The 26,204-nt window shown below is 34.0% G+C and overlaps 1 protein-coding gene across 1 annotated transcript in view; it reads left to right on the forward strand.

The window, feature by feature from the left end:
- KIAA0825 overlaps positions 1 to 26,204 on the forward strand; it is a 360,830-nt gene that overhangs the window by 76,963 nt on the left and 257,663 nt on the right. Inside the window, exons 7-10 of the mRNA XM_081054478.1 lie at positions 13,035 to 13,196; positions 20,259 to 20,353; positions 23,280 to 23,507; positions 24,831 to 25,096. Of these exons, the coding sequence (XP_080910604.1) occupies positions 13,035 to 13,196; positions 20,259 to 20,353; positions 23,280 to 23,507; positions 24,831 to 25,096 (751 nt within the window). The remainder of the gene's footprint in view (positions 1 to 13,034; positions 13,197 to 20,258; positions 20,354 to 23,279; positions 23,508 to 24,830; positions 25,097 to 26,204) is intronic.

Here is a 26,204-nt window from a genome sequence, read left to right on the forward strand (position 1 = left end):
AAACGAAGGCTTCCTTCACCTAGCACCTGCCTTCTTCAGCCTCGTCTCATGGCTCTCCCACCTCATATTTTTCACTCTCTAGTCACACTGAGCTGACAGAAACCCCTGTTTATGCTGTACTGTCTCCTACCTGCATACTCTCTTCCTCCCTTTCTTTGCCTAATTCCCATTGATCCTTTATGACAGCTCATGTGTCATTTCTTCCAGGAAGTTTTCTCTGAGCTAGAGCCCCTAATCCATGCTCCCACAGTATCTCCATCTGCCTTTCTCAACGCTCTTAGCATATTCTATTAAAATATCTAATTAGGGGTCTGTCTTCCCATATGGACTCTACGTACCTCAAGGGCAAGTATTATTTATTTTCCCCAGCACCCAATCCACTGCCCAACACACGACAGGAGTTCAATGAATATATGTATATTTTTTAATTGAATCATTTTTCTTGAAATAAATCAGTATCTGGAGATATAATGTAGTCGCCAACTAATCAACTTATTAATTGAGCCCCTACTATTTAAAAAAGTGTTGTGTCAAGATTCATGGGGAATTCCAAAAAGCGTAAGACCCTTACTTCCCATCTAGATTGGGAAGTAAAATATGAATGTATAAAAAGCTGCTGGGAGTTATGCCAATAAGCAGTTGCAGAGTTCTAAGAAAGTAATTCCAGGAGGGAGGGGGTGTGTTTTCACTTGTGTCCAGCGTGATCAAGATGACATGTATGTGTTGGTTGCAGGATAGGCTGAATCTAGCGTAGCAGAAAGCAGGAAGAGATGACAAACTGTTCCTTTTCTGGTGTTTTCCTATAATGCAAAGTAGGGGATGTATACAGAACGGAGAGTTCATTGATAAGGCACAACAGAAAGAAAACTTGGGCCTTATTTCTCAGACCTTCTGGTGTGTCCCATCTCATTCATCAAGAAGCCTTATCATGTAGCTCAGTCCTCCTCCCTCCTACCCTGGAGGGACTAATTGTATTTCTTTCGAGAAAAACTACTTTCCTCCAAGCAATTTTTTCTGAAGTTTGAAATCAATTTAGTGGCTTCAAGTGCCTTCAAATCTAGGACTGAAAAAGACCAACCCACAAAGCGATATGAAAGGAAAAAAGTATATACCATATTAAATTAATTATCGAGTAATTTGTGTAAGACTTTAAAGTACATTAGGAATTCCAGAAAAGGGATTTAGTGCAAAGAAGAGAAAGCTAGAAAAACTTCAGTGAAGGATTTAGACTTGAGTTTGGCCTTGAAGGATGAGTAAGTAGGCCTGCGTAGGCAGAAGGAAAGGGTAAAAAAGCTTCCCTTGCAGTTCAGACAGTACAAGCAGTAGAGATTACTATTGGAGACAGTGAAGAGAACTGGGGCTGGCAGGTAGGAGCTGGTCTATGTATTATTGATGAGGGGCATTAGCCAGGATTCAGAGCTTGCAAGTGACATCTTTATTCTTCCATTTCTCATCTCTGCCTCTTATGTGAAAAAGGGAGGGGCATTTATTAAAGAAGAATGTGGTAGTTCACACAGTAGAAGAAAGAGCTAAACAATTAAACCTCTGGAAGGACAGGGTTTCTGGAGACTTGAGCAACTTGCGTGTAGCTTTTAAGCTGTATTTCATTGTCTGTTGTCTTGGTTTCTCCCTAATGTGATGACTTCATTCTCAGTCCAGTTTCTACACTCAAACAGGGTACCTGGCCCCTGGCAGCTTCCTGCTCGTATCCTAACAGCTTCTGTTCAGAAAGTCTGATTGGCCAAGGGATCAGCTTATTACTAGAAAGGGGAAAGTAGTACTGGGAAGACAGCTACGAAGGTGTCAAACAAATGGACGACTGATTGAATGATGTGATACCTAGTGTAAGGATAGATTACAAAAAGTCTTGAAAACCAGTCTTTGATGTTTAAATCATACATGATTGTTATTAAAGTTTTTGAGCAAGAAAGGTAACTTGAGAGAAGTGTTTGAGAAATAGATTTTGTCCAGTGATGGATAAGGTTGCCTGAATAGGAAGAAGGATGTAAGGAAACCACCCAGACGCACATTTTACCCCAAGAATCCAAGTGTGAATTTCAATGAGAGTTTATACTGAGGCAAAGCCTTACAAATGGAGAACAGGATAGCTAGATGGGAGTACAAAGGAACACTAGAGAGGCGATAGCATAGTCGTTCTCAGAATGTGACTTCCAAATCAGCAGCAGCAGCAGCAGCGGCACCTGGAACCCGTTACACATCTAAATGCTCATCAGGCTCCACCCAGACTCACTGAATCAGAAACTTAGGGGGTGGCCTGGCCATCTGTGTCTTCGCCACTGTCCAGGTCATTCTGGTACCTGTTACAGTTTGATACCAGTAGAGTGCATTTGAAAAGCTACTTATTGGTTTTGTTACTGTAAGCATTTCATTTAACCTCTTCATGCCTTAAAGGTAAATGCTAATATTGGTGCTTTCCTCACAGAGTTTAGAGGATGAATGTAAATATAGAGGGTGCCCCCAAAAAAAAGTATACTTATTTTAAGAAAGGAAAAAAGCTGTGTTAAAATTGTAATACTAAATACATACGGATAGCAGAAGATGAATACAAGTCACATTTGACCTCTGCAATTATAAGATGTGCTCAAAGTGGTTACCATCAGCGTAATTTTAATACAGTTTTTTCCTTTCTTCAAATGTATACATTTTTTGGCACCCTCTGTATATGGAAAATATTTACAACAGTATCTGGCACACCGTAAGCATTATATAAGTATTTTCAGTTGTTATCATTGATACAACCTGTTGTTTGAAAGAAAGATAAGAATCAAAGATGATTCCTAGTTCTGGATGAAGTGTACGTTGGTTGTTGTTGATAGCTAAAAATTGTCCACATTATTCCAATATAGATCTTACAGCAGATTCAAACTGTTCATAGAAATTGCCTCCTGACCCCTACCTTTGTTCTTCAGTTAAAATCTGGTGTGACTGCTGTTTTTCTCAAAGAGTATATTCACTTTCTCCCTCACGGATAAGTACTTACCTTCTCTGAGCCTCAATTTCCTTATTATAATTTCAGTGAAGATTAGAAATAACATATCTAAAGTTTTTAACCATATAGTATGTGTTCAGAACATGATAGCTATTAATTACTCTTATCTCCATTTCACTTTCTTTCCCCTCCCTCTCGTAACAATGGTTTCTCCCCGTATGTGTCATCTTGTCTGACCTTTTTTCCCTGCTGCATTCTTCCTATTCTTCTAAGGCCGGGGATACCCCTGTTTCTGAAGGGATAAATAGTTAATGTTGTAAGCCTCACAGGCCCAGCCATACAGTCTCTGCTGCTACAAGTCACCTCTGCTGCCGTATCACAAAGAAGCCATAGCCAATATGTAAACAAATCAGATGTGTTCCAATGAAACATTATTTGTGGACCCTGAAACTTGAATGTCATATGATTTTCACATATCATGAAATATTTTTCTTTTGCTTTTTTCCAATCCATTTACAAAGAGAAAAGCCGGCTTAGCTCACAGACCATACCAAGACAGGCTGTAGCCTCGATGTGCCTCATAAATTGTATGTGCCAGCCTGTATTTGAGGGGACTACCTCCCCCAGCCTCTCACTGCCTTTCTGTCTTTCTCCCTTTCTTTCCATCTACTTGTCTTTCTTCTTTGTTGCAACCCAGTTACCAACAACACTGGATCCACCATGCAGTGCAAGTAAATTTTAAAATATTTGTTTATTGAACCAAGTCTTATGTTTTTTGTTATAATATAAAAATCAACTAAGTCTAAGATATGTTTATAAACCCAAAAAAGAAACATAGGTCCAATTGCTTAATTTTTCATGTACTTGCTCTTTACTGTTTTCAATTAAAAAAAAATGTTCTCATGAAACAAACCATAACAGAACAACAGAACCCAGTATTGACTATTTGTATCAAAATAAGATGACAATCAATTTCTGATATTTTCTTCAGTTAGTTTTTTATCCACATTTTCTTAGCTCTGAATTTTTCTTGTATGGTGAACCTAATACCTTTCTTCTTGCATGAACTTAAATATACTTTGAAGAGCCAGGGATGGCATAGGAGCTGATGGTGACTGACATATGGTGTGGCCCTAGTTAGTCACCCCACCCTGCTTTGAGATCTCATTCTGAACCTCTCTCCTGTCTGTCACCATGCATGGCGTATGTCACATGGTACCTGGTGCATTGTGGGCAAATCTTTGTTGAATTAACAAGTGAAATGCACGTAAAGATGCTTTTTGTAGCTTGTAGGCTTTTTCAGGGAAGACAATGTAAAGGATAGTATCTGCCACTGAGGTCCTCAAACGCCATATTTGAAGCTTGAAGGAAATATGACTTTGCCTTTATGGCTAGATAAAACTATTTCTTAGGTGAGGAAAGCAGCTGAAAAGGTAAAATTAACTATAAAATTTATTCTACAAGGTGCCATCACACCTGATAAATGGCTTCCCTACTCTGTTAGAATAATGAGCTCATGAGTACAACTTAGTGAGTGGATACAAGAGATTGCTATTGTCACCATGGCTATCACTTTTCATATTAATTTTAACATATATTCACAGGTATTATAATTTGCCTACCTGATAAAAAAATATAGAGACAATCTTATCCTTTATTTTTTACTATAAAAGAGGAAAAATATTCAATCTCTTCTGAAAGGTTATGATTCAATTAGAAAATATATTAGGAAGCACATTCAGCAGGTATCTTAAATCCATCATTTTAATGATGGCATTATTTTTATTCCAGTGCTAAATTTTTAAAATTAATTTTTAACATTTTATATTAAGAGCTGATAATGTAACATCTCTATCATGGCATATTCTTTTAAAAAATTAAATATCAATTCTCAGTTATAACCTTAGACTATAGTAAAGATTGTTAACTTAAAGTTTTTTCTATAGGTTTAATTTTTAATCATGATAATAGAAAATAACACATATGATAAGAGATGTAATTAACTGAATTCTAGCAAAATTTGGGACCAAGAAATGGATATTAGGAAGATATTTCATTAATAATGTGCCGTTAACATATATTACTTAGAATTTAAGCCTATTTCATTACACTGTAGGTGTCTTTTTATTAAGATTTTCCTTTAAAGGGTCAGCATATCTAAGTATTTATAACTGGGAGTTAAGCCAGCATAAAACAAAAGTCAGTTGAGAAAATATTCAGAAATTTGTCCTGTGTACAGCTCTCGGTTTTGGCTGAATTCAAAGGGAAACCATTCTTTGATTAGCATCTTTAACTAACAGTAGCCGCATCAGGAGTCAGATATTCTCTCTCATGTTCTCAGTCAAAAAAACAAAATAAGAAAGATAGAAAATAGGAGAGGGACACAAGTATTATACCCTTGGCAAATGAGCGAGAAGTCCAATCCCTTGTTAATGTAATACTGACAGCTTTTGCCAGAGAAGATGGAATGGACTGTGGGAGAATTTTGTTATCATTTAGCAGTACGTTTAGGTAACATTCAGTGGAGCCACTGTTGGCCTGGGAATCATAAAAGGGTAATAAAAGAAGCAGTTTCTTTTCAGTTTTTCTCATTGACCAAGAAGAATAGCTTCAAGGTGACTCTATCACTACTCGTTTCAACCAGTTAGGTTTCTCTTGGTAGGTGCAGCAAGGAGGCATTTACTGTACCGGCCCCTCCAAAGGGAACAGCACACCTCCCTGTCATGTGAGGGCTGTTGATGGGTAGTGAGGATTTATTCCAAACACGCGGTTCTCTCTGTCCTGTTGTCTGCCCATCTGTAGGTGACTGTTGCCAATCCTGTGAGTGGCAGCAAAATTAAGTGCAGCAACTGTGTTGGCCTAGAACAATCAAAGAAAGCAGGTTCCGAAACTGCAGATATAGTACATACTAGCAATTCGGTCTTTTCTAATGGAACGTTTTGGTTGTCATATGCCACTATGAAAACGTGGCCAAGTAGTGCTAACCTTTGGGTTTGTCTAAGTTCCTGAAAGGCCAGAGGACATCGCTACCCCTCAGTTCATCCCCTCATCTTAGGCAGGGACTATGTTGTAGTCGGCAAGAAAGTGAGTTGTCTGTGTAAATGTTGTGAGACCTTTTATTTTTATCACATGGGAAGAATGGTAAGGAGATCATGAAGTAAAAGCTGGGACGGGACCTATTCTTGGAAAGGGAAGTAGAAATTTCTAGGAGGTACAGGTCTCCCTAGTAGGAGGGGGTCATCTGGGGCCTAGTTCTTATGAAGTCAGACAGACCAGGGCAGAGGGCCTTAAACAGATGATCCACAGAACCCCAAGGCCTTAAATGATCTGGATCTGGGAACCTCCTAGAATTATATGCAAAGCGTTGTTTTTATGAACATAGATGTATAGCTTATATTAGATTCTAAAAAAAACATAATGACCACACACACAAACGAAACCGAAGTTTTGAAGGATTGACACAAGCAAAGAAGCAGTGGAAGGTCGTGGAGTGGGTGTAAAATTCAATTTTCTGCATTTTTAAGCTTAGAGATGGGGTCCATTGAATAACAACAGTAACATTTAAAGTAGTTCAGAGTGAAACAGGTCTCTGATATAATGTTTACAGTTCTTTCTCCCCAAAATATTTCCTGTTCAAATTGACGTACAGTAATTAATGTTAAACTCATTTAATATTAGTATTTTACTAAAGAAGTGTGTTTATGGGAGGGAGCAGGGCCAAGCAAAATGAGTTAAAAGCAGTTGGTTTTGTCTCTGGCGCTCAGCAATATGTATCATTTTGAAGTTAGTCATTCATGTAGGAATGATGATGAATAGTGGGAATATAATAATGAGGGGAAAGATCTCTCCCTTTCAGAAGATTAAAGTTTCTGGAGGTATCTCCCAGATTAATAATCACAATGTGATATAGAGCTAAAATGAATGTATGTGTGGGGTGAAATTGGAAGGAGCATGGAAAATAGGAAACTAAACAGGTCTGGGATCTGAAGGCAGGCTTCTCAGAGGAGATGGTAATAATATCTAACATTTATGCAGCACTTACTACCTCTCAGTTACTGCTGACTCAGTTAAACATCATACACTATTGAGGTATAGAAAGACTTAAGTAGTAATCGGCCAAAGTCACAGGGCCAGCAGGCAGCAAAGGCAGGATTTGAATCCAGGCCACCTGGCTCATAATTCCACGGGTTAGCCACTCTACTACCTCTTGTGTATCAGGTACTGGTATTATAAATAGCAGTGTGCCACATAATAAAACACGGGGAACAAAGTGGAAAAAATGGAGAAAGCCAGCAAGAGAGAGAGAGAAAGAAAGGAGTCCAACTTCCAGCTTCCCAGAGTTCAATGTTTTCTGATTTTAAATTCAGATTCATTAATTTTTATGAGGCTCAGCTTTCCCTATTGTTCCTTCTTTATTCTGTCACCAAATAGAGGGGTCCTGATACTTATCTGTGGGGTATCTGAATTTCCACATATGTAGCTTGTGTTGGGTTGCATTTTCACTCAACTTCAAAGATAATCACTTCATACTTTTAATAATTCATTCACTCACTCATTCATTTATTCAATTCATTTTAAAGTTTTACCCTCTCTATTTTGGATGGTCTATATGGCACCTTCCTCAAAAGAGATAAGAAATACAAAATTCAGCTTTAAAAACGAAGGTGGAAATATTTCTTATCTTAGTTTTACCTCACATGCTTTCCACGTCATATAAATTTGAAAAATAAGTTATACTAATAATAATACCAGAGAAAAGAGGGAAAAACAGCTTCTTTCTGATGTCTATGACTAAAACAAAAAAATCAAACAAAAAAGCAGAAAAGCACACACACAAACACAATTCCTGCAGGTTCTTCATGATTTTGCAGCAACGTATTAGGCTTACATGATAAAGAAGGTTCTTTATGAACTCGGGGACATGGTGTTAGAATTCGGTCTCTTCCCCTGCTATGTGGCTCCATGGAAGCAGGCGCTCGCAAAGGCAAAATGCTCCTTTACGACACAGTGTGCTCCAAAGTCCCACCTGCTCTCCGGAAGTGACTTGAGTACTGGCAAAAGCGCTGCTTATTATTTGTTCCTATGCGGTCCCTGCTGACTTCTTATTGTAATACTGTTAAAAAGTTTTCTTTACTGGAACAAATATATTCCATTTGGATTATGTCATGAATTTCATCTGGAATAATGAGACTTTCAATAGCTTTTGTGTGTCACCTCTTTTTCACATCACTTGTCTGGTGGCACCAAGAATACTTCCTCACTGAAAATAGATCCATTTACAGTCAATAATAGGGCGGTTAGTGTTCGTTTTTCTTGGGAAAATGAAAATGTGCACCTTTTATCCTATTATACTGATCCACCAGCTTCAGATTATCTGATTTTCGAGCTTCTCATTTTCTCTTGTATCTTAATGCTATTATTAACAAGAATTCTGTTGCTAATGGTTTTGAAAAATAATATGTGTGCTTTCAGGCACTACCCGTATTTTTATGGTTTGTCTGATTTAGCTGGACTTTGATAATTATTCCAAATGCTGCTTTGCTGTGGATCAAATGTGAGGAGCTCAACATCCTTCTAGATTTATTTCCAATGTCCTTAATTTTGCTACAAGAGAATGGAATTAATATTGTAACAGTCACAAGGTGAAAAACACTTCTAAGTGTATAGTTCATATTATATTTTTTAAGAGTTTGTAGTCTATATTCTCTACTATCTCTTCACATTTATATATAGATACATAGAGAGACAAAAAGAGGATTTTTGGATTTTTTTGTTTTGTTTTTGCTTTAGAACATTAGTTCTATGAATATCTGGTCATATTTTTTCATGGTGAAATTAAAAAAAAAATATATATATATATTCCAGAGCAGTGTCCCCTTAACATTGGTTTTTGAGAAAATCCTGGATCTTAATAGATGTACTGGTAAATGTATTCATTGGTCAAAAAATTTGGGGAAGCATTACGTTTATAAAATTTTTACGTTATTATAGAAGTAAATAGAGACTTTAATATGCTAATTTGCATCATGAATCACATTAAGGATTATTTAGATGTAGTAATTCCCAAAACTATTTGATCATAGAACCCTTTTCAAATGATTATCAGTTTGAGAAATGCCCTTGAACAGACTGACAGACGTTAGTTCCTGGATGCAGACATAAGTAACATTTATCATAACCCGGTCTTAAAGAAAAAGTTTAATTGTGTTCAAAAACTCCAAAAAATAGGGAAGCAGAGAATTTTGTGTTATATTTTAGAAAACGTTTTTATTAAAGTTATGTAGAGGGAAAAAACCCTCAAATGTTTAGTTATTATTTACGTGGATTTATTCATTGTTTGTTGATGGTAAATTAAAGTCTTGCACTAAAATGGAAATTTAAATTTCTTCTTTATACTGTTATTAGGATTTAAGAGAAATTTATATTTCCTAATTATAATAGAGCTCATCCTATATAAAGAAACAATCATTATTTCAGTTATTTTATTGCAATGATTGGTGGCTACCTAAACACAGTTGCCTGTGTATAAACATGTGTATCAAAAATTTCTTGAAGAAAAACAGTTCCATAGTGATAAAAACAAACAAACAAATGAAAAACAACAGATAAAGACCAGATTGACTTAAAGGGGGAAGGAAAACTTTTGAATTGATTGTATCCAGAGAAGGTTTTCTGGAGAGGTGACTTAGGGGAGAATAGCAAACACAACCTTGAAAGAAGGAAAAGGGATTAATTTAGTGAAGGTGATTTCTGCTGAGGGAAACTCTTTGCTAATTTGGTTAACAGTGAAGAACCTAAAGATCAGGAAAATAGATACGCTTAGGCAAATAGAAATTGTGAGCTAATGTGTGTTGATTAGAACACTAGTCCTGTGAGATACTGTGGGGAAAATAAGACAAATAAGTTTGGGAAATGCTATTTCATCCTTTGTGTTTAATTTTCCTTTAATTGAACTTTCACAAAATGAATTTATCACAGAATTATTTTCCCATAAATTAAAAACCCTCACAACACCCCTTGGGAGAACACTGAGCTAATAGTAATAGGAAATAAGGACTACTAATTAATAGACCTCTACCATAATCATTGCTTCTTTGGGAGAAAAATGCTAAGATTTAGGTCATACATATTATTCTATCCTCTTTCATTATTATAAAGATGAAATTGAATTGAAACGGATTTACCTTTATTTCAATATTGTTAAATTTCTGAAATATAAGATCCTTTTAAATCCACGTCATGTAGGCAAGACCTCTTCACGGGGAATCCTCAGACCCTACATAATTTTTAAACAAGTAGCACTGTTAGATTATAGTGCTTTGACTCAAACATTTGTGGGAGCGGGGGCAGGCTGGGGGCTGAGGGCTTTTTTTGCTTACTTTATAAACATTAACAATACTTTTAATTTATAACTCAGTTTATAATTATTAACTGAGTTAATTTATTAACTGAGTTAATTTATAACTATAACTTTTAATTTATAACACAAAGCCTTGTTTAAATATGTTTAATTTCCAGTCAAACTATTAAAGAATTAGGACAGATCCTTAAAGTCTTTGAAAGTTTGGTATATAAAACATTCACTTCTAAAAGCAATATCTTTAAGATTTACAAGATTAAATCAGCCCCTCCATCTACATGAGCAAAACTTAACAGAAATCAATCAGGCTAAGTAAGAAACAAGCAATGGCTAAATGAATCATAATATTTTTATTTTCTTCTCATATTTAGGTCATGATTTTAATGGGAAAACCTTAGTTATATGTTGGTTGCATGTGTTTATGTTCTCTGGCTTGCCTATGGAAGATTGGTGGATGTGAGTAGGGATGTTTCGAGATAGACTTTAATGTATGTTGGGGGGCTGACATCAATTTAGAGTTAAAACAGAATGTTTGTAGGTAATCACAGATTTTTTAAAGCTTTCCCCCTCCCCCTTTAAGAATAGGACTACATTCCACAGTGCAAGTTGGTTGACTGTGACTGGTCTCCCTCATATGGTCTGCAAAGATACCATGACAATTTTGGTCCTCAGGGAAAGACTGTATCATATGATTATAAGTTTGATGCAAACATTTTAAAGTTTAACTGAAGCTAACTGGATAAAATTATTACATTACTGGAACCTTCCTTCTAAATCCATGTGATGAAGGTAACCTTTTTAAAAACAGAATCACCAGGCCTTACATCATTCCGAAGTAGCACTTTTAATTTTTCTCTCCAAAGGAACTTTATGCTTACTTCATAAGAGTTACAAATTTTTCAATTTGTAATTAATCCTTAAATCCCTCCTTAAGTATGTGTTTAAAGAAGTGGCAATAATAAAGGATTCTTTAAATCCTTGAAAGTTTGGTCAAAAGTGCCATTTGGTGCGGTCAGTCTTATTCTCTATACTCTTGAAGAGTTTAAGGTATTTTTCTGTTAAAATGGTAGGGTGACTTGACAAGTAGCATGATTATACAGGGAAAATAATTAGCCTTTGTTTATCTTAAGTTGCATTGTTCTTATGAAAGTGTTAGATACCACAATTATTTAGATAGAAGTTATTTTTAAACATGATTTCATGAATTATATAGTCTAGATTCAACAACTAAGTTAATTTGCTTATTTTCAATGAGACTGTAGCAACACTTCCAAGGTCTTAGAGGCATATCCTTTATCTAGCCTTTTTTTCTTTAATTTTTTTTATTTTGATTTCAGGCTTACAAAAAATATCCAGATTCCCCAAATGATAATATTTTACTGCATTTCCACATTTGCATTCTCTCTTCAAACTTTTTAATTTTTTTCTGAAAAGAGAATAGTTTGTAGACATTTACCCTTATATGTAATTTAATGTGTATTTCTTAAAAACAAGGGCATTTTCTTTCATAACCACAGTATAGTTATCTAAATCAGAAAATTAACATTCATGCAATACTAACACTGAATTTAGACTTTACTCAGATTTCACCAAATTACCCCAGTAACATCCTTTATAGTAAAATAAAGTAAAATACTGATCATGTATTGATTTCAGTTGTCATGTCTTTTTAGACTTTTTTTTTTTTTGTTAGTGTTGCATTTTGTAAATTCAAATCTATATAACATTTACCACTTGGACATAAATTCAATAAGGTTTTTTAAATTCTTATTTATTTTATTTTTATTTTATTTTATTTTTTTTTTTTTTATTTCTTTTTTTTTTAAACTTTTTTTTTATTAGTTTCAGGTATAAACTCCTTTCATCTAGAACATTTCCTAGTCTTTGTGTTTCTGGACACAATACTTTTTTTAAAATTTCAGGTGTACAAAGCAACATAATAGACGTTTATACCCCTCACAAAGTGATAACCCCCTTCCTCCAAGTTACTACCCCTCTGACATCTTATATACCTGTTACAATACCATTGACTATCTTCTTTATGCTGTACTCCACTCCTGTGACTATATATACGTATATATATATATATTTACTTATAGTTGACATACAATATTCCTCTACTTCAGCTTCAGTTGTACAGCACATTGGTCAGTCGTCTTACACATTCTATGAAGTGATTCCCTGATAAGTCCAGTGCCCATCTTGCACTCTACATAATCTTTACAATATTATTGATTATATTCCTCATACTGTATTTCATATCCCCGTAACTATATTGTGTCTATTAATTTGCTCTTTCTAATCTTTTCACCTTCACCCCCGTCCCCTTCCCCCTTCTGGATACAATACTTTTGAAGTGTATAGACCAGTTATTTTGTAGAATGTCTATCAATTTGGGTTTCTCTGATGTTTCCTTGTGACTAGATTACAGTTGTATCAGACTTAAAAAAAAAAAAGGAATTGCATAACGTGATTTTACAACAACAAGCTCTAAAAATCAATATAATTATGTGTCATATTTGCATCAAACAGAATACTCAATCCAGATTCCCAGAAGAAAGGACTCTCCTAGGAAATTTTATATGTATTTCTTAAAGAACAAACTAGATTTATTTATTGAGTATCTTGTTAGCTTTGATGGTTTATGGAATTACATAGAGTGTTCTAGAATTTACTGAGAAAACAAATACAGCGTACAATAGTATTGTTTTTCTCTTTTCACAGTTACTCCTGAATGCCCAGAGAAAGGAAGAAACTTTTTCCTCTCTTTAGATGAACTCAAATTCTTATCACAGCTCATAAAATCCTTTTTGAACCTGGAAAAAAATGTTCAAGAATTGTTAGAAGAAATTTTTTTATTGCTTAAGGTATCCAGGAATACTTCAGGTAACATGCTCTTTTGTTTAAATTTGTAAAGCTATCAATCTTTTTGTTTTTGCTTCCAGCCACTGAATCTATGCCATTACTTGAAAAAAAAAAACAAAAACATGATAGAATTCTTTAAATAAACAAAGTATGAAAGAAACATTAAAAATTAAAGAAAATCCTATTAAACCATAGAATTACAGTTTTAGCCTTTATACATAACAAATCCCATAATTCTAGTTGACAAATCATCATAAGTCAATTCTGGAGAATTGTCTTTAGCTAAAATCATTTAGCTAAAGTGAAAAGAACAAGCAGACTGAATGATGTAGTAGCTGCTCTTCTGCTACTAGCAGTTGGATGACGGTGAGCAAGCTATTTAGTTTCCTTGGACCTCAGTTTTCTCATCTTCACAATAATAGTAGAAGACCAAACTAATTTTTTCTTTGTTTTGTTTTGCAATTAGATGCTTTAGATTTCAATGTTATGTAGGGCTGTGAGAATTAAATGATTAAGTGTATGTAAACAATTTAAAAGAATGTCTAGCCTATCATAAACAGTAAGTGTGAGCTGTTCCTATAGTAGTTATAATTATGTGATTTGTTGCTTTAAGTTTAGTCTTAACAAAATCTGTTTGAAACAAATTGTGCCATGTTGAAATAATGTGCCATGTTGAAACAATGCTTCTAAAATTAAAAGTAGAGTTCAAAGCCATAATAGTTAAGATATGGTCTCTGTCTTCTTAACTATACTTTAGATTTGCATCTATATCAGAATGAATTATACATGATACTATATATCATTTTAAGGAGAATAAATACAGATAGTGGCTGCATTTATAAAACAAAATTAGGAAAGCAAGTGATTAATAATCAATCTGAAAATTTCAAAATCTTATTTCTTAATAAGTAATTACATTTAGTTTAATGTATTTACTTTTGTATTTACTTACTTTGCCTGGGTAACTAACATTAGGTAAGTTATAGGGTTGGAGTTTGTTTTATATTAAGCATAGCTTACTGGCCTTCTATGTTTCAGGTTAAGTTTAAATAGCAGTATTAAATTATAAAGTAAATAATATAAACAATTTTCCAAATTTGGAGATAATTTAAAGAAAAGTGGAGGTGGATTAGCGACTTCTGAAAATGACAAAAAGCCAATGGGAAAACAATGAAAATATAAGTTATAAAATATGAAAATTATAAGACAGAATGAAAAAGTAGATTAATTAGAAGATAATGTGAGTCCTAGAGGATCTTCTAGATGGAGCTGAATAGATCAAAGAGAGATGTGAATAGAGAAATTTGACATCCTGATTTTTTTTTTAGTGTAATTATCATAATGATTTTATTATTTGGAAGTTTTTCTGGAATTGAGATTTAAATACATTTTATTCCAATAAATCATCCCCCTTTCTCATCATCTGTGCAAAGTATTATTTTCCCAAAATATCTTCAAATAATTTGTTTTAATGACCCCAATAGTAAAAATGGAAAGCAATGAGGGCCTACTAAAAGATATGTTGAAAAAAAGACTATAGAGCCTTAAAAACTATTGATATAACACGACCCATATGTGACATCCTGATTTTTGATTAACATGTTAGTTCCTTTAGCAGTTGACACTTGGTGTGAGTACTCACCCATCATTCCTGGCTAAGATTAGGCATTCCTCATGCACATTTCTAGCTGATCTTTTCTGAGCTGTGGATCAAGAAACAGAGTGACCTCCAACAAACCAAGTGACCTCCTTACCCATTCAGGCTCATCTTGTGTCTGTCCTAGGCCAGGCTCTAAAGATATTAGTTCAATTCTGAGAACTATTCCTCTTAAGGGCAGCATAAATTCAACATTAGAATCATGTTAGAGAGGTATTGTGAAGATATAAAACTGAAATGGCCAAGAATTGAAGCAAAGGTTTGACCTAGTGGTTTCAGAGAAAAAGAAAAAGCTGGTTCAACTTCAGTAGATTAAGATCAAGCAATGTTGAGTCTTGCAAATGCTGTAAATTTAAGAGCAATAATTACCATTATTGAATAAAATCAACAGAGAAAATATATTATTATGCCACAGTATACTGCCTTACCCCAAATTTATCATATAAACAGTGTGGCATATAAAAGTAACTTTAATATCACAATAATAGTGTGCTATAAAACATATTTGTGGATTATCAAACGTAATATGAAAGGAATTTTGAGGGACAGATATAAGAAATGTCTAAGTACTAGAACATCTCCTTGTGGTATATGTCTTCCTTTTTGTTGAAATTCATGTTTTTCGTTTTTTTTGTAACAAAGCCAAGATTGATTTAATCTGACATAACTTTATATAAATGCCTCCCTGAAAGGAATGATCTTGAGGGAAATTGTCAAGAAAAATCTTAACTGTTTCATTCAGTGTAGCCAAGTTAATCCATTCTTATCAAAAGACTTGGTTTCTTAAATTAGGAAGGAAAAGATTCTTGAAACAGATGATTAAAGAAACCAAATGTATCTTAGATTATCCTGATAGTCACTCTTTTGCTTAGAAATCTTATGTGGGAGAGAATGGGGTAGAAAGATCAAGTAATTTGGTATCCTGTGTATTTCTTTTGATTGGAGCATGTTTTGGTAATAAAGATCTTGGAAAGAGTTGCCTATGTCTGTGTAACTAAAACAATGTGATGGAAGGTGAAGTTTTTTTTTTCTTTATTGTCCAGATATTTAAAAAATATCCAGGTGCTTCACATCACATAAAGAAAATATAAAGATGACTTACCAAATAATTTACTTTTTACTTTGATGTTTCTTATGATATTGTTGAGTTAGTCAAATTGGCAGTGTTCTTAGTAATTTGAATATAAATTGAAATCTCTATAGAGCTTATGGAGACACAAGAAATATTTTTTGAGAAAGGAGAGGTATTTAGTCATTATATTTATTTGCTTTTGGGAGGCATGATTTGATGGTGTTCTATTTTGGTCATTTCCGAAAAATGATAGGACGTTATTTGACTGTTATGGTATCTTACTGTATTTCTTTTAGGTGATTCTATCTTATGGAGTGGCCTCAGGTTTGATTTGTGGGGCACTTCTAATGCTCCTTCAGAATAAAGTTGTTCTGTCGGGCAGTTCCTCAAATTTTCCAAAGGTGGCATCTGAGATTTATCTAAACCAGGAGGTTTCTTGGCCCTCATTTTTCTTTAGCCCCAGCAATGACAAAGAGCAATGGCTGCTTCAATTGTATGTAAGAAGAACACTTAGGGTTTGTCTCAGAAGAATCAAAGATTTCAGATCTTCTGAAAGATTGTTTGTACTCTTAGGGGGTCTTAAGAGGGGTCAAATGGCTTCTAAGAGTTCCTTAGCTAGATGGTTAAGGGACTGTATTAGGGAGGCGTATGTAGTTAAGGTAAAGAGGCTCCCAGGGTTTGTAAAGCTCATTACACTAGGACTTTAGCTGTTTCTTGGGCAGAGAGGTCGAAAGCTTCCACATTGGAAATTTGCAAGGTGGCCACCGGGGCTTCTCTTCATACTTTTTCATGGTATTATCTCTTGGATGTAGTCTCTTCTACAGATTCAGCTTGTGGTGGGAGGTTGCTTGTGAGCCAGAAAAGAACAGGGAAGAAAAGAAAGACTTGTAGTTCCCACTTAGAGCTGCCAACGAGGCCAGTTGCTTTGTAGTGCACACAATGGGAGACTATGAAGACCAATTTGGGTGTGAAAGTGGATGTCACAGGGAAGTACTGCCAACCTCTACTCTCTATGAAAGAAAGTGACAGTGTGGAAACTAACCTGAAGTGTAAATGAACCACAGCGGACTCTGTAGCGGCAGGCTGTTTAGCAGCTAGCATTCCTGTGGCTCTGCACTCTACTGAGGTCCTTAATCTGGGCATACTCTTAAAGAAACCAGAGTTGACTGCGTGCAAATAACCTATGTTTGAGAGCCATGAGTCCAAAATGGGCTACCTCCTCTGGACAATGCTAGTAAGTGAATAGAATTTTCAATATATTTTAAATAGGTAAAATAATTTGTCAAATGTTCACAGAGCTCCTAATGTTTGGAAATGTCAAATTTTGAAATTACCCATTTTGAATTCCAAGCAAATATTAAAATGCTACAGTTTGTTAACACCGTGAGATATCTTATTTGTCTAGATTCAGTGTTGCTGATCCTTTATAATATAACCCTGTGTGAGTGTATATATGGACAGTAGATTTCTAAAGTGGAATTGCCAAGTAAAAAGATATATTCATTAAGAGGATGAAAAGACTAGGAACTGTCTGAGAAAAATATTTGCAAAACACGTATCTGATAAAAGACTTGTATCCAAAATATACAAATAACTCTTAAAATTCAAAAAGAAAACAAAAAAGTCAATTAAAAAATGAGCGAAGGATCTGAACAGACACCTCACTAAAGAAGTTATACAGATGGCAAATAAGCATATGACAAGATGTTCAACATCATCGTATGTCATCAGGGAAATCCCAGTTAAAACAAGATAGCACTACACACGCATTAAAATGACTAAAACTTGAAACACAATACCAGTTCTGGCAAGGATGGAAAGCAACAGGAATTTCTCATTCATTGCTGATAGGAATGTAAAATAGTGTAGTGTCTTTGGGAGACAATTTGGTTGCATCTTACAAAGCTAAACATTGTCTTATATGATCCACTAATCATGCTCTCAGGTATTTACACAAATCAATTGAAATCTATGCTCACTCAAAAAACTGCGCACGAATATTTGTAGAAGCTTTATTCATAATTGCCAAAACTTGGAAGCAGCCAAGATGTCCCTCCCTAGGGAAATTGATAAACTGTGGTACATCAATGCAGTAGAATATTATTTAGTGATTTTTTTTTTAAAAAAATGAGATATCAAGCCACGAAAAAAAACATGGAAAAAATCTTTATCACGTATTGCTGAGAAAAAGAAGCCAATCTGAAAAGGCTACAGGCGATATAGAAAAGCAAAAGTATAGAGACAATAAAAAGATCAGTGGTTGTCAGGGGGAGTGAAGAGGGGAAGAGGGGTAAATAGGTGGAACATAGGAGTTTTTTTATAACAGTGAAATTATTTTCTCTGATATAGTTAAGATGGATACATGATATTATGCATTTGGTAAAACCCACTGAACTGCACAACACAAAGAATAAACCCTAACATAAACTATGGACTTTAGTTAATAATAACCTACCAATATTGGTTCATCAGTTATAGCAAATATACCATACCAATGCAAGATATTAACAATAGGGGAAACTGAGGGCAGGAGGAGAAAGAGTATATGGAAACTCAGTATTATTTGCTTAATTTTTCTGTAAACCTAAAACTGCTGTAAAAAAGTATATTAATAAAAAAAAAAGGTATGGACATTTTGAGAGTGCCAAGTCAGTTTGTCCTATCTGTCTTGACTGTTAATGGTATTTTTGTTATGCAGAATTGTTTTATGGCTTCTGCAATTTGTGTCCTTCTGAAGTCTTTTCTACACAGATCTTCTGGAAATATATTCCATATTTTCTTTTAGTAGTCTTAGAGTTTCCTTTTCTTTATTTAAAACCCTTGATTAATCTTGATTGTATTTCAATATTAGAATTGATCCTTATTTATATTACCATCTTCTTAAAAGGACATAATAAAATACAAGCTATAAAGAAAGCATTTTAGGTTACATGGTATAACACTGATCTAAAACTTTCTCTAAATTGTGATGTGTGTTGAGAAATGAAACAGGATTACTGAACTGCAGTCCATGGGCCCATGAGGTTCATGAATGCACTTTACAAGAGGACCTGGGAATCCTCAATAGTGTGTGTGTGTGTGTGTGTGTGTGTGTGTGTGTGTGTGTGTGTGTGTGTGTGTACTTACCATGGAGTCATATTGTGCACTTTGGATGGAGTGTTCTGTCACTTGAATCATGGTCTCAGAAGTGTTCACAAATCTAAAATGATTAAGAAACACTAGAACTGAGGAAAACTTTTCTTCAGAATAGATAAATTCTGATAAAATTTCCCAAAAGGATGTTATTATCTCTTATCAAATAGAATATTTCCCTCTCTAGGGAATGTTTCTGTGAACTGTATTACTTAGGAATCATTTACGATTAAACTCATAGAACCATATTTAGAAAAAAAAACACAAAATGAAAACCACAGATCTAGATGACTATATCGATCAGAAGCCCTAATGAGAAGGATCGGTAAGATTCTGAAATTTACTTACCCAGGACATATGGAGACATAAGACTCTTAAGGGTCTTAAACATTTTTTTAAGTTACATAATAGTTATAATTCATCATCATATATCAAGTCTAAGCAAAAAAAAAAAGAAAGAAAAATACTGCCTCATTCATATCGAATTAAAATATAATTAATAGAGTCTTAATGGAAAAGTAGAAAGATTTCTTTGTGGCCTATTTGTTCATTACATTTTGTAGGCTTATTTTTTTTCTTATGAAAAGAGTTCCTTAATTCTAAAAACTAAAACTTGAGAAAATATTTCCATTTTAGGAGACAGAGATTATTTCTTGTCTGTCCAAGTGTTTGTGTATTTCCAATGAATTATTGATATACTTATTAAGAATGTAATTATTCCTAGTATGCTGATGTTTATCCATTTTGTTCTTCCTGTTTCAAGAAAAGAACTTTTAAAGTGCTAAGGAACACCACCAGTTTTTAAATGCAATACTTTAGAATTTAAATTTTTACATGAACAAGGAAGTTAATATTTACTTAGTACTCTTAACTTATCCTGCATTATCACCATGAAAATGAATTAATGATCCAATTTTACAGATTGCGTATGTATGTACATCAAATATGAATATAAATGGCACATAAATTTCATCAACTTGCATGCTTGGAAAAGGACTCTATATATTTTGACACTGTCATTATTGTAATGGTGACATCACCCTACATTTTGTTGATTATATTCTCTGCATCTTGATATGTATGTGTGTATATGCTTTTGATAGAGCTTTTCTACATAATTAATTTTAACCAGAATCTATTAATTCTGACTAGATTGGAATGCCTTAATGTATGTTTGTGTGTTTGTTTCCTTTTTTTGTTTGTTTGCTTTTCTATTGCATAGGAATTTTGGACACATCCAATAGAGCAGCTTTAATAGAGAAACCTAGAGCAAATGCAACCAGTATTCCTTCAGAACAATTACTACCAGTACAAGAGGTAAGTGAGGAAAAACAGGGTGGTTTTTCTTTATTCATATATAATAGTATCACATGTCTGTGAATCCATTATGAATCAAAAATGTCTTGAGCTTTATCTGTTGACACTAAAAAAATAATTCTTGGTTGAAAATTGGCTTCTAAGTTCTGATAAAAATTGAATTTAGTAGAGACACTCTTCTTTTTGATGGAAAGAGGTCTGTATTCTCATCCCAGCATAGGGTCTACATTTCGAGAATTTGTATAGATAATTGTTGAAAAGGGGGGAAATGGAGATTAAAAAGGAAAGGAAAAAGAAACGAATAGTTTTAACTGGCTTCTGTGTTCTGTTTGTTCTCAGACCTATTACCACTCTTCTCCTGCTCTGTTCTATGTTATAGAGAATTACGTCTTCCATGCTTCTGGGAAGGTTTGACTGATGAAAGGCATTGATGGAAGACCAGGAGGGTGGATGTTAGAGAAAAACCATAGTATGTCTTCCCCTCTCTCTGTTTTAGGGAACATCTCTAGTAGTATCTGTCACTCCTTCATCTCCTCCATGGGCCCTGCTCCCGCTACACATTCCTCCCTCCATGGTTTCAGTTCCATCTGGCAGTTCTGCCTTACTTTTAGTTTTGATTGGTGGCCCCAGGAACTAGACTCCCATAGATAGTCCCTAAACCCTTTCTTTCTTCCTCTAGCCCTAGGAGTAGTAGTGGCTTCCTGTTGCATTAATATCTGTCTTGCTTCACAACTCATGTTTGGCTCCTCAAAATTTCACCACCTTAGTAACCTACATTGAAATTTCTCATTTGGAAATACCAAGAGTGGTTTCTGTTTTCTGAATGGATCTTGACTGATGTAGTAGGCAAACATTTAAAACAACAAAAGAACTCTAGAGTTTTAACAGTTCAAGTTAGAATGCAAGGAAAATAATCAGGAAAATGCAAAGTTATACATTAATGCTTTAACCAAAAATCAGAGTAGGTATTAAGAAATTAGTATTAGGTAATTAAAGAAAGGGATTCAACAGGTATTTACTTTGTACACAGAACAAAAAGCCACATTTCCTCTTTCTTCTTGAATCAACTACTAAATGTTCTATATTCTAACTGGAACATTTTGGTGCCAAACATCAGAAGGTAAGAGTGGAAGGAAGCAAACAATATTTCATGACAATAAATTGACTTCTAGGAGGACATTTGTGTAGTAAAGGTTTTCAGTGTTCTTTTGAAGACCAGCTGTTAATGTGCTTGATTTTCTATATTTTGAAAAGAGACTTCATTTGGGTCAAGGTATTGTAACCTTGTGAATTACATGTAAATTACCATGTAAATCACATGTGAGTCACATGTAAATTACCATGGGCCAAGGTAATTATCATTTTACACACACGTAGCCATGGTGATTACCAGCAATTTTCAGCAGAATATGTTTCCTTGGATGAATGAATGAATGAGTGAATGAATGATTTTAATAAATAGACATGCCCTCAGGGGGTTGAAAAAAACAACAGACTTTTGTTGTTGTTGTTTTTAGTTTTCATGGAGGTGATTTCCTTTTTATATTTCTGTCATAAATGTGCCCCAACGAAATACTATTATGGCACAGGGACTATACCCATGACACTTCTAAAGTTTCACACAGAAGAAAGGAGATTATATGAGCTGCATAGATTCAAATATTGAATAATTTTATGTAAAAATAAGGTGAGAGATGTGTTTTCTTGCTCTTTGATGTAAAGGTCCAAATAAACTTAGGCAAGTTCAATTACAACTTAATTATAAGCATAGTAAATATGAGAGCCACTTCTTCCCGTTATAGAATCATGAAATTGTAGAATTTTAGTTTTGGAAGAAGAATCACCTTTATTACTTTATACATTATATACAAAAAACATGAAATTAATACTGAGTGGGATGTGTGCAAGAAAATGAAAATAATTGTCATAATCTCAGGAATTTTATGCTGAAAGAAATCATAGAAATCATTTAATTCAGCTCTTTCATTTTTCTAACAAAAAACCTGAGATCCAGAAACATTAGTAATTTAGTCAGGGATATTGAGCCTAAGGTCTTCTGAAGTTGGAGTATGTAAATTATTACTGTAAACAAGGTTACATTAAAACAGGGAAAGTTTAATTCTAAGAATAGGTTCAGCCTACTACCCATAATGTTTTTAGTACTTTAGAGAATATTAGCAGATTTTGGGGAAATATGCATTCATAAATATATTGCCATATGAGGCAAAGACCAAAAGAAAACAGTATCAGCCTCCACCCCAACCTTTCCCACTCTTCCCATACAGAGTAAAGCAGATCATTTTAATTTTTCATTTCCTAGAACAAAAGTAGTGCCACATACCACTTTGTGAGTGGAGAAACTAAATAAAATTTTAAAGTAAAAATCTAGAAAGGTGAAGTGTTGTATTTTCTCTGAGAATTATATTTCTTATTACTAGTTTTTGGCTTCTCTGGATTTCTGATAGTGAAAAAGAAATAAAAGATTGAATATTAAACACTGGCATGTTGCAATACTTGTTAACAATAAACTATAAAAAAGACTATAAAATCTAATTTAGACTTTATTAAATATATTGAATTTAAAGTTTGTTTTATGTGATAAATAGTAAGTATAACTTTCATTTCTCATAAAGATGGTTTTATTGAACTATATTTAAGAGATTAAATTTTGAAAAAGTTTTTGATTAAATCCACTGATGAATTAAAATGAAATGTCAGTATATTGCTGTGTAAAGAATACACGTTTTTGTATATTGCTTTATTCACTGGGTAATATTTTTCAAGTTGTAAGAATGGTTTTCTTTACATTTTATCAAAGAATCCCTATATTCAACATGCTGAATGAAAGCAATAATTTTATCTCTATAACAATAGAAACACTTGGTGAATTAAGACTAATATAAACTCATATAAATTTACATTTCAGGCTACTTTACTAGATTTTGGCTGGAGAAATGCATTTAAAGAAATATCTCTTCCCATGGCACATTGTATAACAACAGCAATTGAAGATTTTTCTATGAACATTCTCCAACAGGAACAGAAGGAAAGGTCTTCAGCTGTGACCTATGCTATGAACCTTGTAAATGTTCAACAAGTTTGGCAAGAGAGCCATGTGGTTTCTGAGGAGGACCAACCAAAGAAAATTGCAAAGGCGAGAATCAAATGAAATGCTTTCAAAACTGTAGACTGCGATAATAATTATATATATATGATATTATATAATATACATAATATATATAATATATAATATATATATATATATATATATATATATATATATATATATATATATATATATATATATACACATGTGTATATACATACACATGCCATTGCATAGGGGACCTGTAGAATAATGGTGGAGCCTTTTGGCAAATACTTGATACCTGACCCAATACCAGTTTTCTTGTCTGGTATCATGGGCCACTGCTAGCGAAATGTACTTAAACCTGTTACCACCTTGTTGTTCCATGAGACTTAGGCAACTAAGAAGGAGGCCTCTGTGATTTCATGAGGAGCTGGGAAAACTGCTTGTTTGAGTCATACCTTCGAATGTCTTCAGGAGAAATGTAGGAGGTTGAAGGAGTCTTTTGTTGATTTGGGCAAACTTTAAATCTCTTTATACTCCTTAATGAATATTCTATTTCATTAGCATCAGGCTTACATCTTTATATGTGGTTTGAGAGTCACAGAACATACTGAGAAAATAGGAAGTAATTATGCAAATAATAGATACTAAGTAGTAAGTCCACAATGAGTTCAGCAACTTATGATTGAAATATTTTTAAAAGACAGTTTTTAAAGATGGCCTCCTGTTCTGCTACTGCTACCTTGAGGCTCTAGAACATTCCCCAGGAACACAGTTGGCTAATCTGGAGTGGAGGAGTTTCACCGTCCCATCTACCACACCTCCTTTGCCATTAAGAAGGAGTAGATTCATAATAACTAGTGAAAAGCTAGGCATATTACTTCTAAAAGTTGCTGACTTCTTACCAGTAAGAAGATGCTACATGAGATTGTTTTTGATGCCTCTAGATTAAGTGAAACTGATATAATCTTATTTACATGTGGTGATTAATAAAAATAAACCTTTTATGAAAATTTAGCAAAATAAAATTAAAATAAATTCAATAATAAAGCAATCATATTAATATCAAGGGTACATATTTTATGAGTCCTATTAACTACAAATAAAAGTATTGTCATGTAAAGCTATTCCATGAGTTTTTCATAATGTCTGTCTGGTAAACATAAGGTTTGAAGGTTATATATAGAGAAGCATCATTTTGGTATTTCCTTATTTGACATAAAACACTTAACTTTCTACAACTGAGAAATCGATTACTATAAAGTTGTGTCATTATATTTACGTTTGATGCCAAATTCATTATTTAGGAATCTGGCTCCCCTGTACATAAATTACATGGTGCTGTCAGAGTACAAATAACTCAATGCTACATTTATTTCTCCCTAGTTTTGTTCTGACATCATGGAAAAACTTGACACAATGCTTCCACTGGCTCTGGCATGCAGAGATGATTCTTTTCAGGAAATTAGAGCAAACTTTTTGGAGGCCTGTTGTAAAGTGGCAACAGCTGTCCTGGAGAGACTGCAAGAGAGAGGCAAGGAGGTTCCTTCCAAAGCACCCCTGAAAAACTTGCACACACTGCTCTCCACGGCGGTATATGTCTTCCAGCATTTTATGCAATACAATAATTTGATGAAAGAAAATACTAAGAAGTGAGTGTTGTTTAAATTAAATTGATGGCCATGCTGAAAGTGACATGTAACCTTTGGATATCACAAGAGTGAAATTTTGATGATAATATTTGAGAAGGAGAAAATAATAATAAACACAGTGAATTATTTTTATTCTTCTTGACTAAGAAAAGTCAAAAAGGTAGAGTATGGAATATATTAAACCAGATGCATAGATAGTAAGAAAGATATCTATTTTCTCTAAAGGCTTCTAATCTGGAGCAAATTTTCTGAATGCTGTTATGACGTGACCAAACCAAACTCTTTCCATTTTGTAAGGACATTGCACTGACTACACCGAAAAAAGAAAAGTAAACTTTTTTTTGTTTACATATTGTGTATACATATACACAATTGTGGAATATGCACCTCTCTCTTGTTTCTAAGCCATCAAGAGGTTAGGAGCTGACGGAAAATAAATGCATTTCAATCTATTCTATTGACTAACATAAACATATTTCAGAACATGAACTTAGTACTAAATTAGCCTTAATATTTGAGGAGGAAGCATCTTAATTTTCATGTATTAGTAGTCTAAAGAGGTGCTATGTTTTCTGTATAGAAAATGAAAATGACCACAGCTATTCTCTATCTGGCTACCCTTGTACTCTCTAGATGATAGCATGGCCCCTTGCAAAAGTACCGTGTGAACCTGCCAGTCCAGTGTGAGCCCAAGAATCTATTCTGTGTTACTCAGTCAGCCTTTTCAAGGCCTTAGTCATAATGCAAATAGCTGAAGATAAAAGTAAAATACATTTGGCTTGATGTAGGATATAACTATGATATTTCTTTAATTCTCATAAGTAGTCAGATGTTGTGATTCACACTTGAATTGATAAACTAAGTGTGCCAGAAATCACTTTATTTCTGTAGAATATTTTAAAACAGTTTACGAGATAATTGACATCTACAAAATTACAATTTTTAAATTAAAGGATTGTGTTTGTGGGACTTGTGATAGCTTTATAAAAGTTGGTTCTGACAAATGCGTGTTTTCTCTATAATAACGATAACCTAATGCTAAATAATACACTGATCTCTAATAACAGGCTTACAAAGAATACTTTTATTTTTGAGTGATGTATTGACA

This window comes from Rhinolophus hipposideros (assembly GCF_964194185.1).
Source record: "Rhinolophus hipposideros genome assembly, chromosome: 7".
NCBI classification, from domain to species: domain Eukaryota; kingdom Metazoa; phylum Chordata; class Mammalia; order Chiroptera; family Rhinolophidae; genus Rhinolophus; species Rhinolophus hipposideros.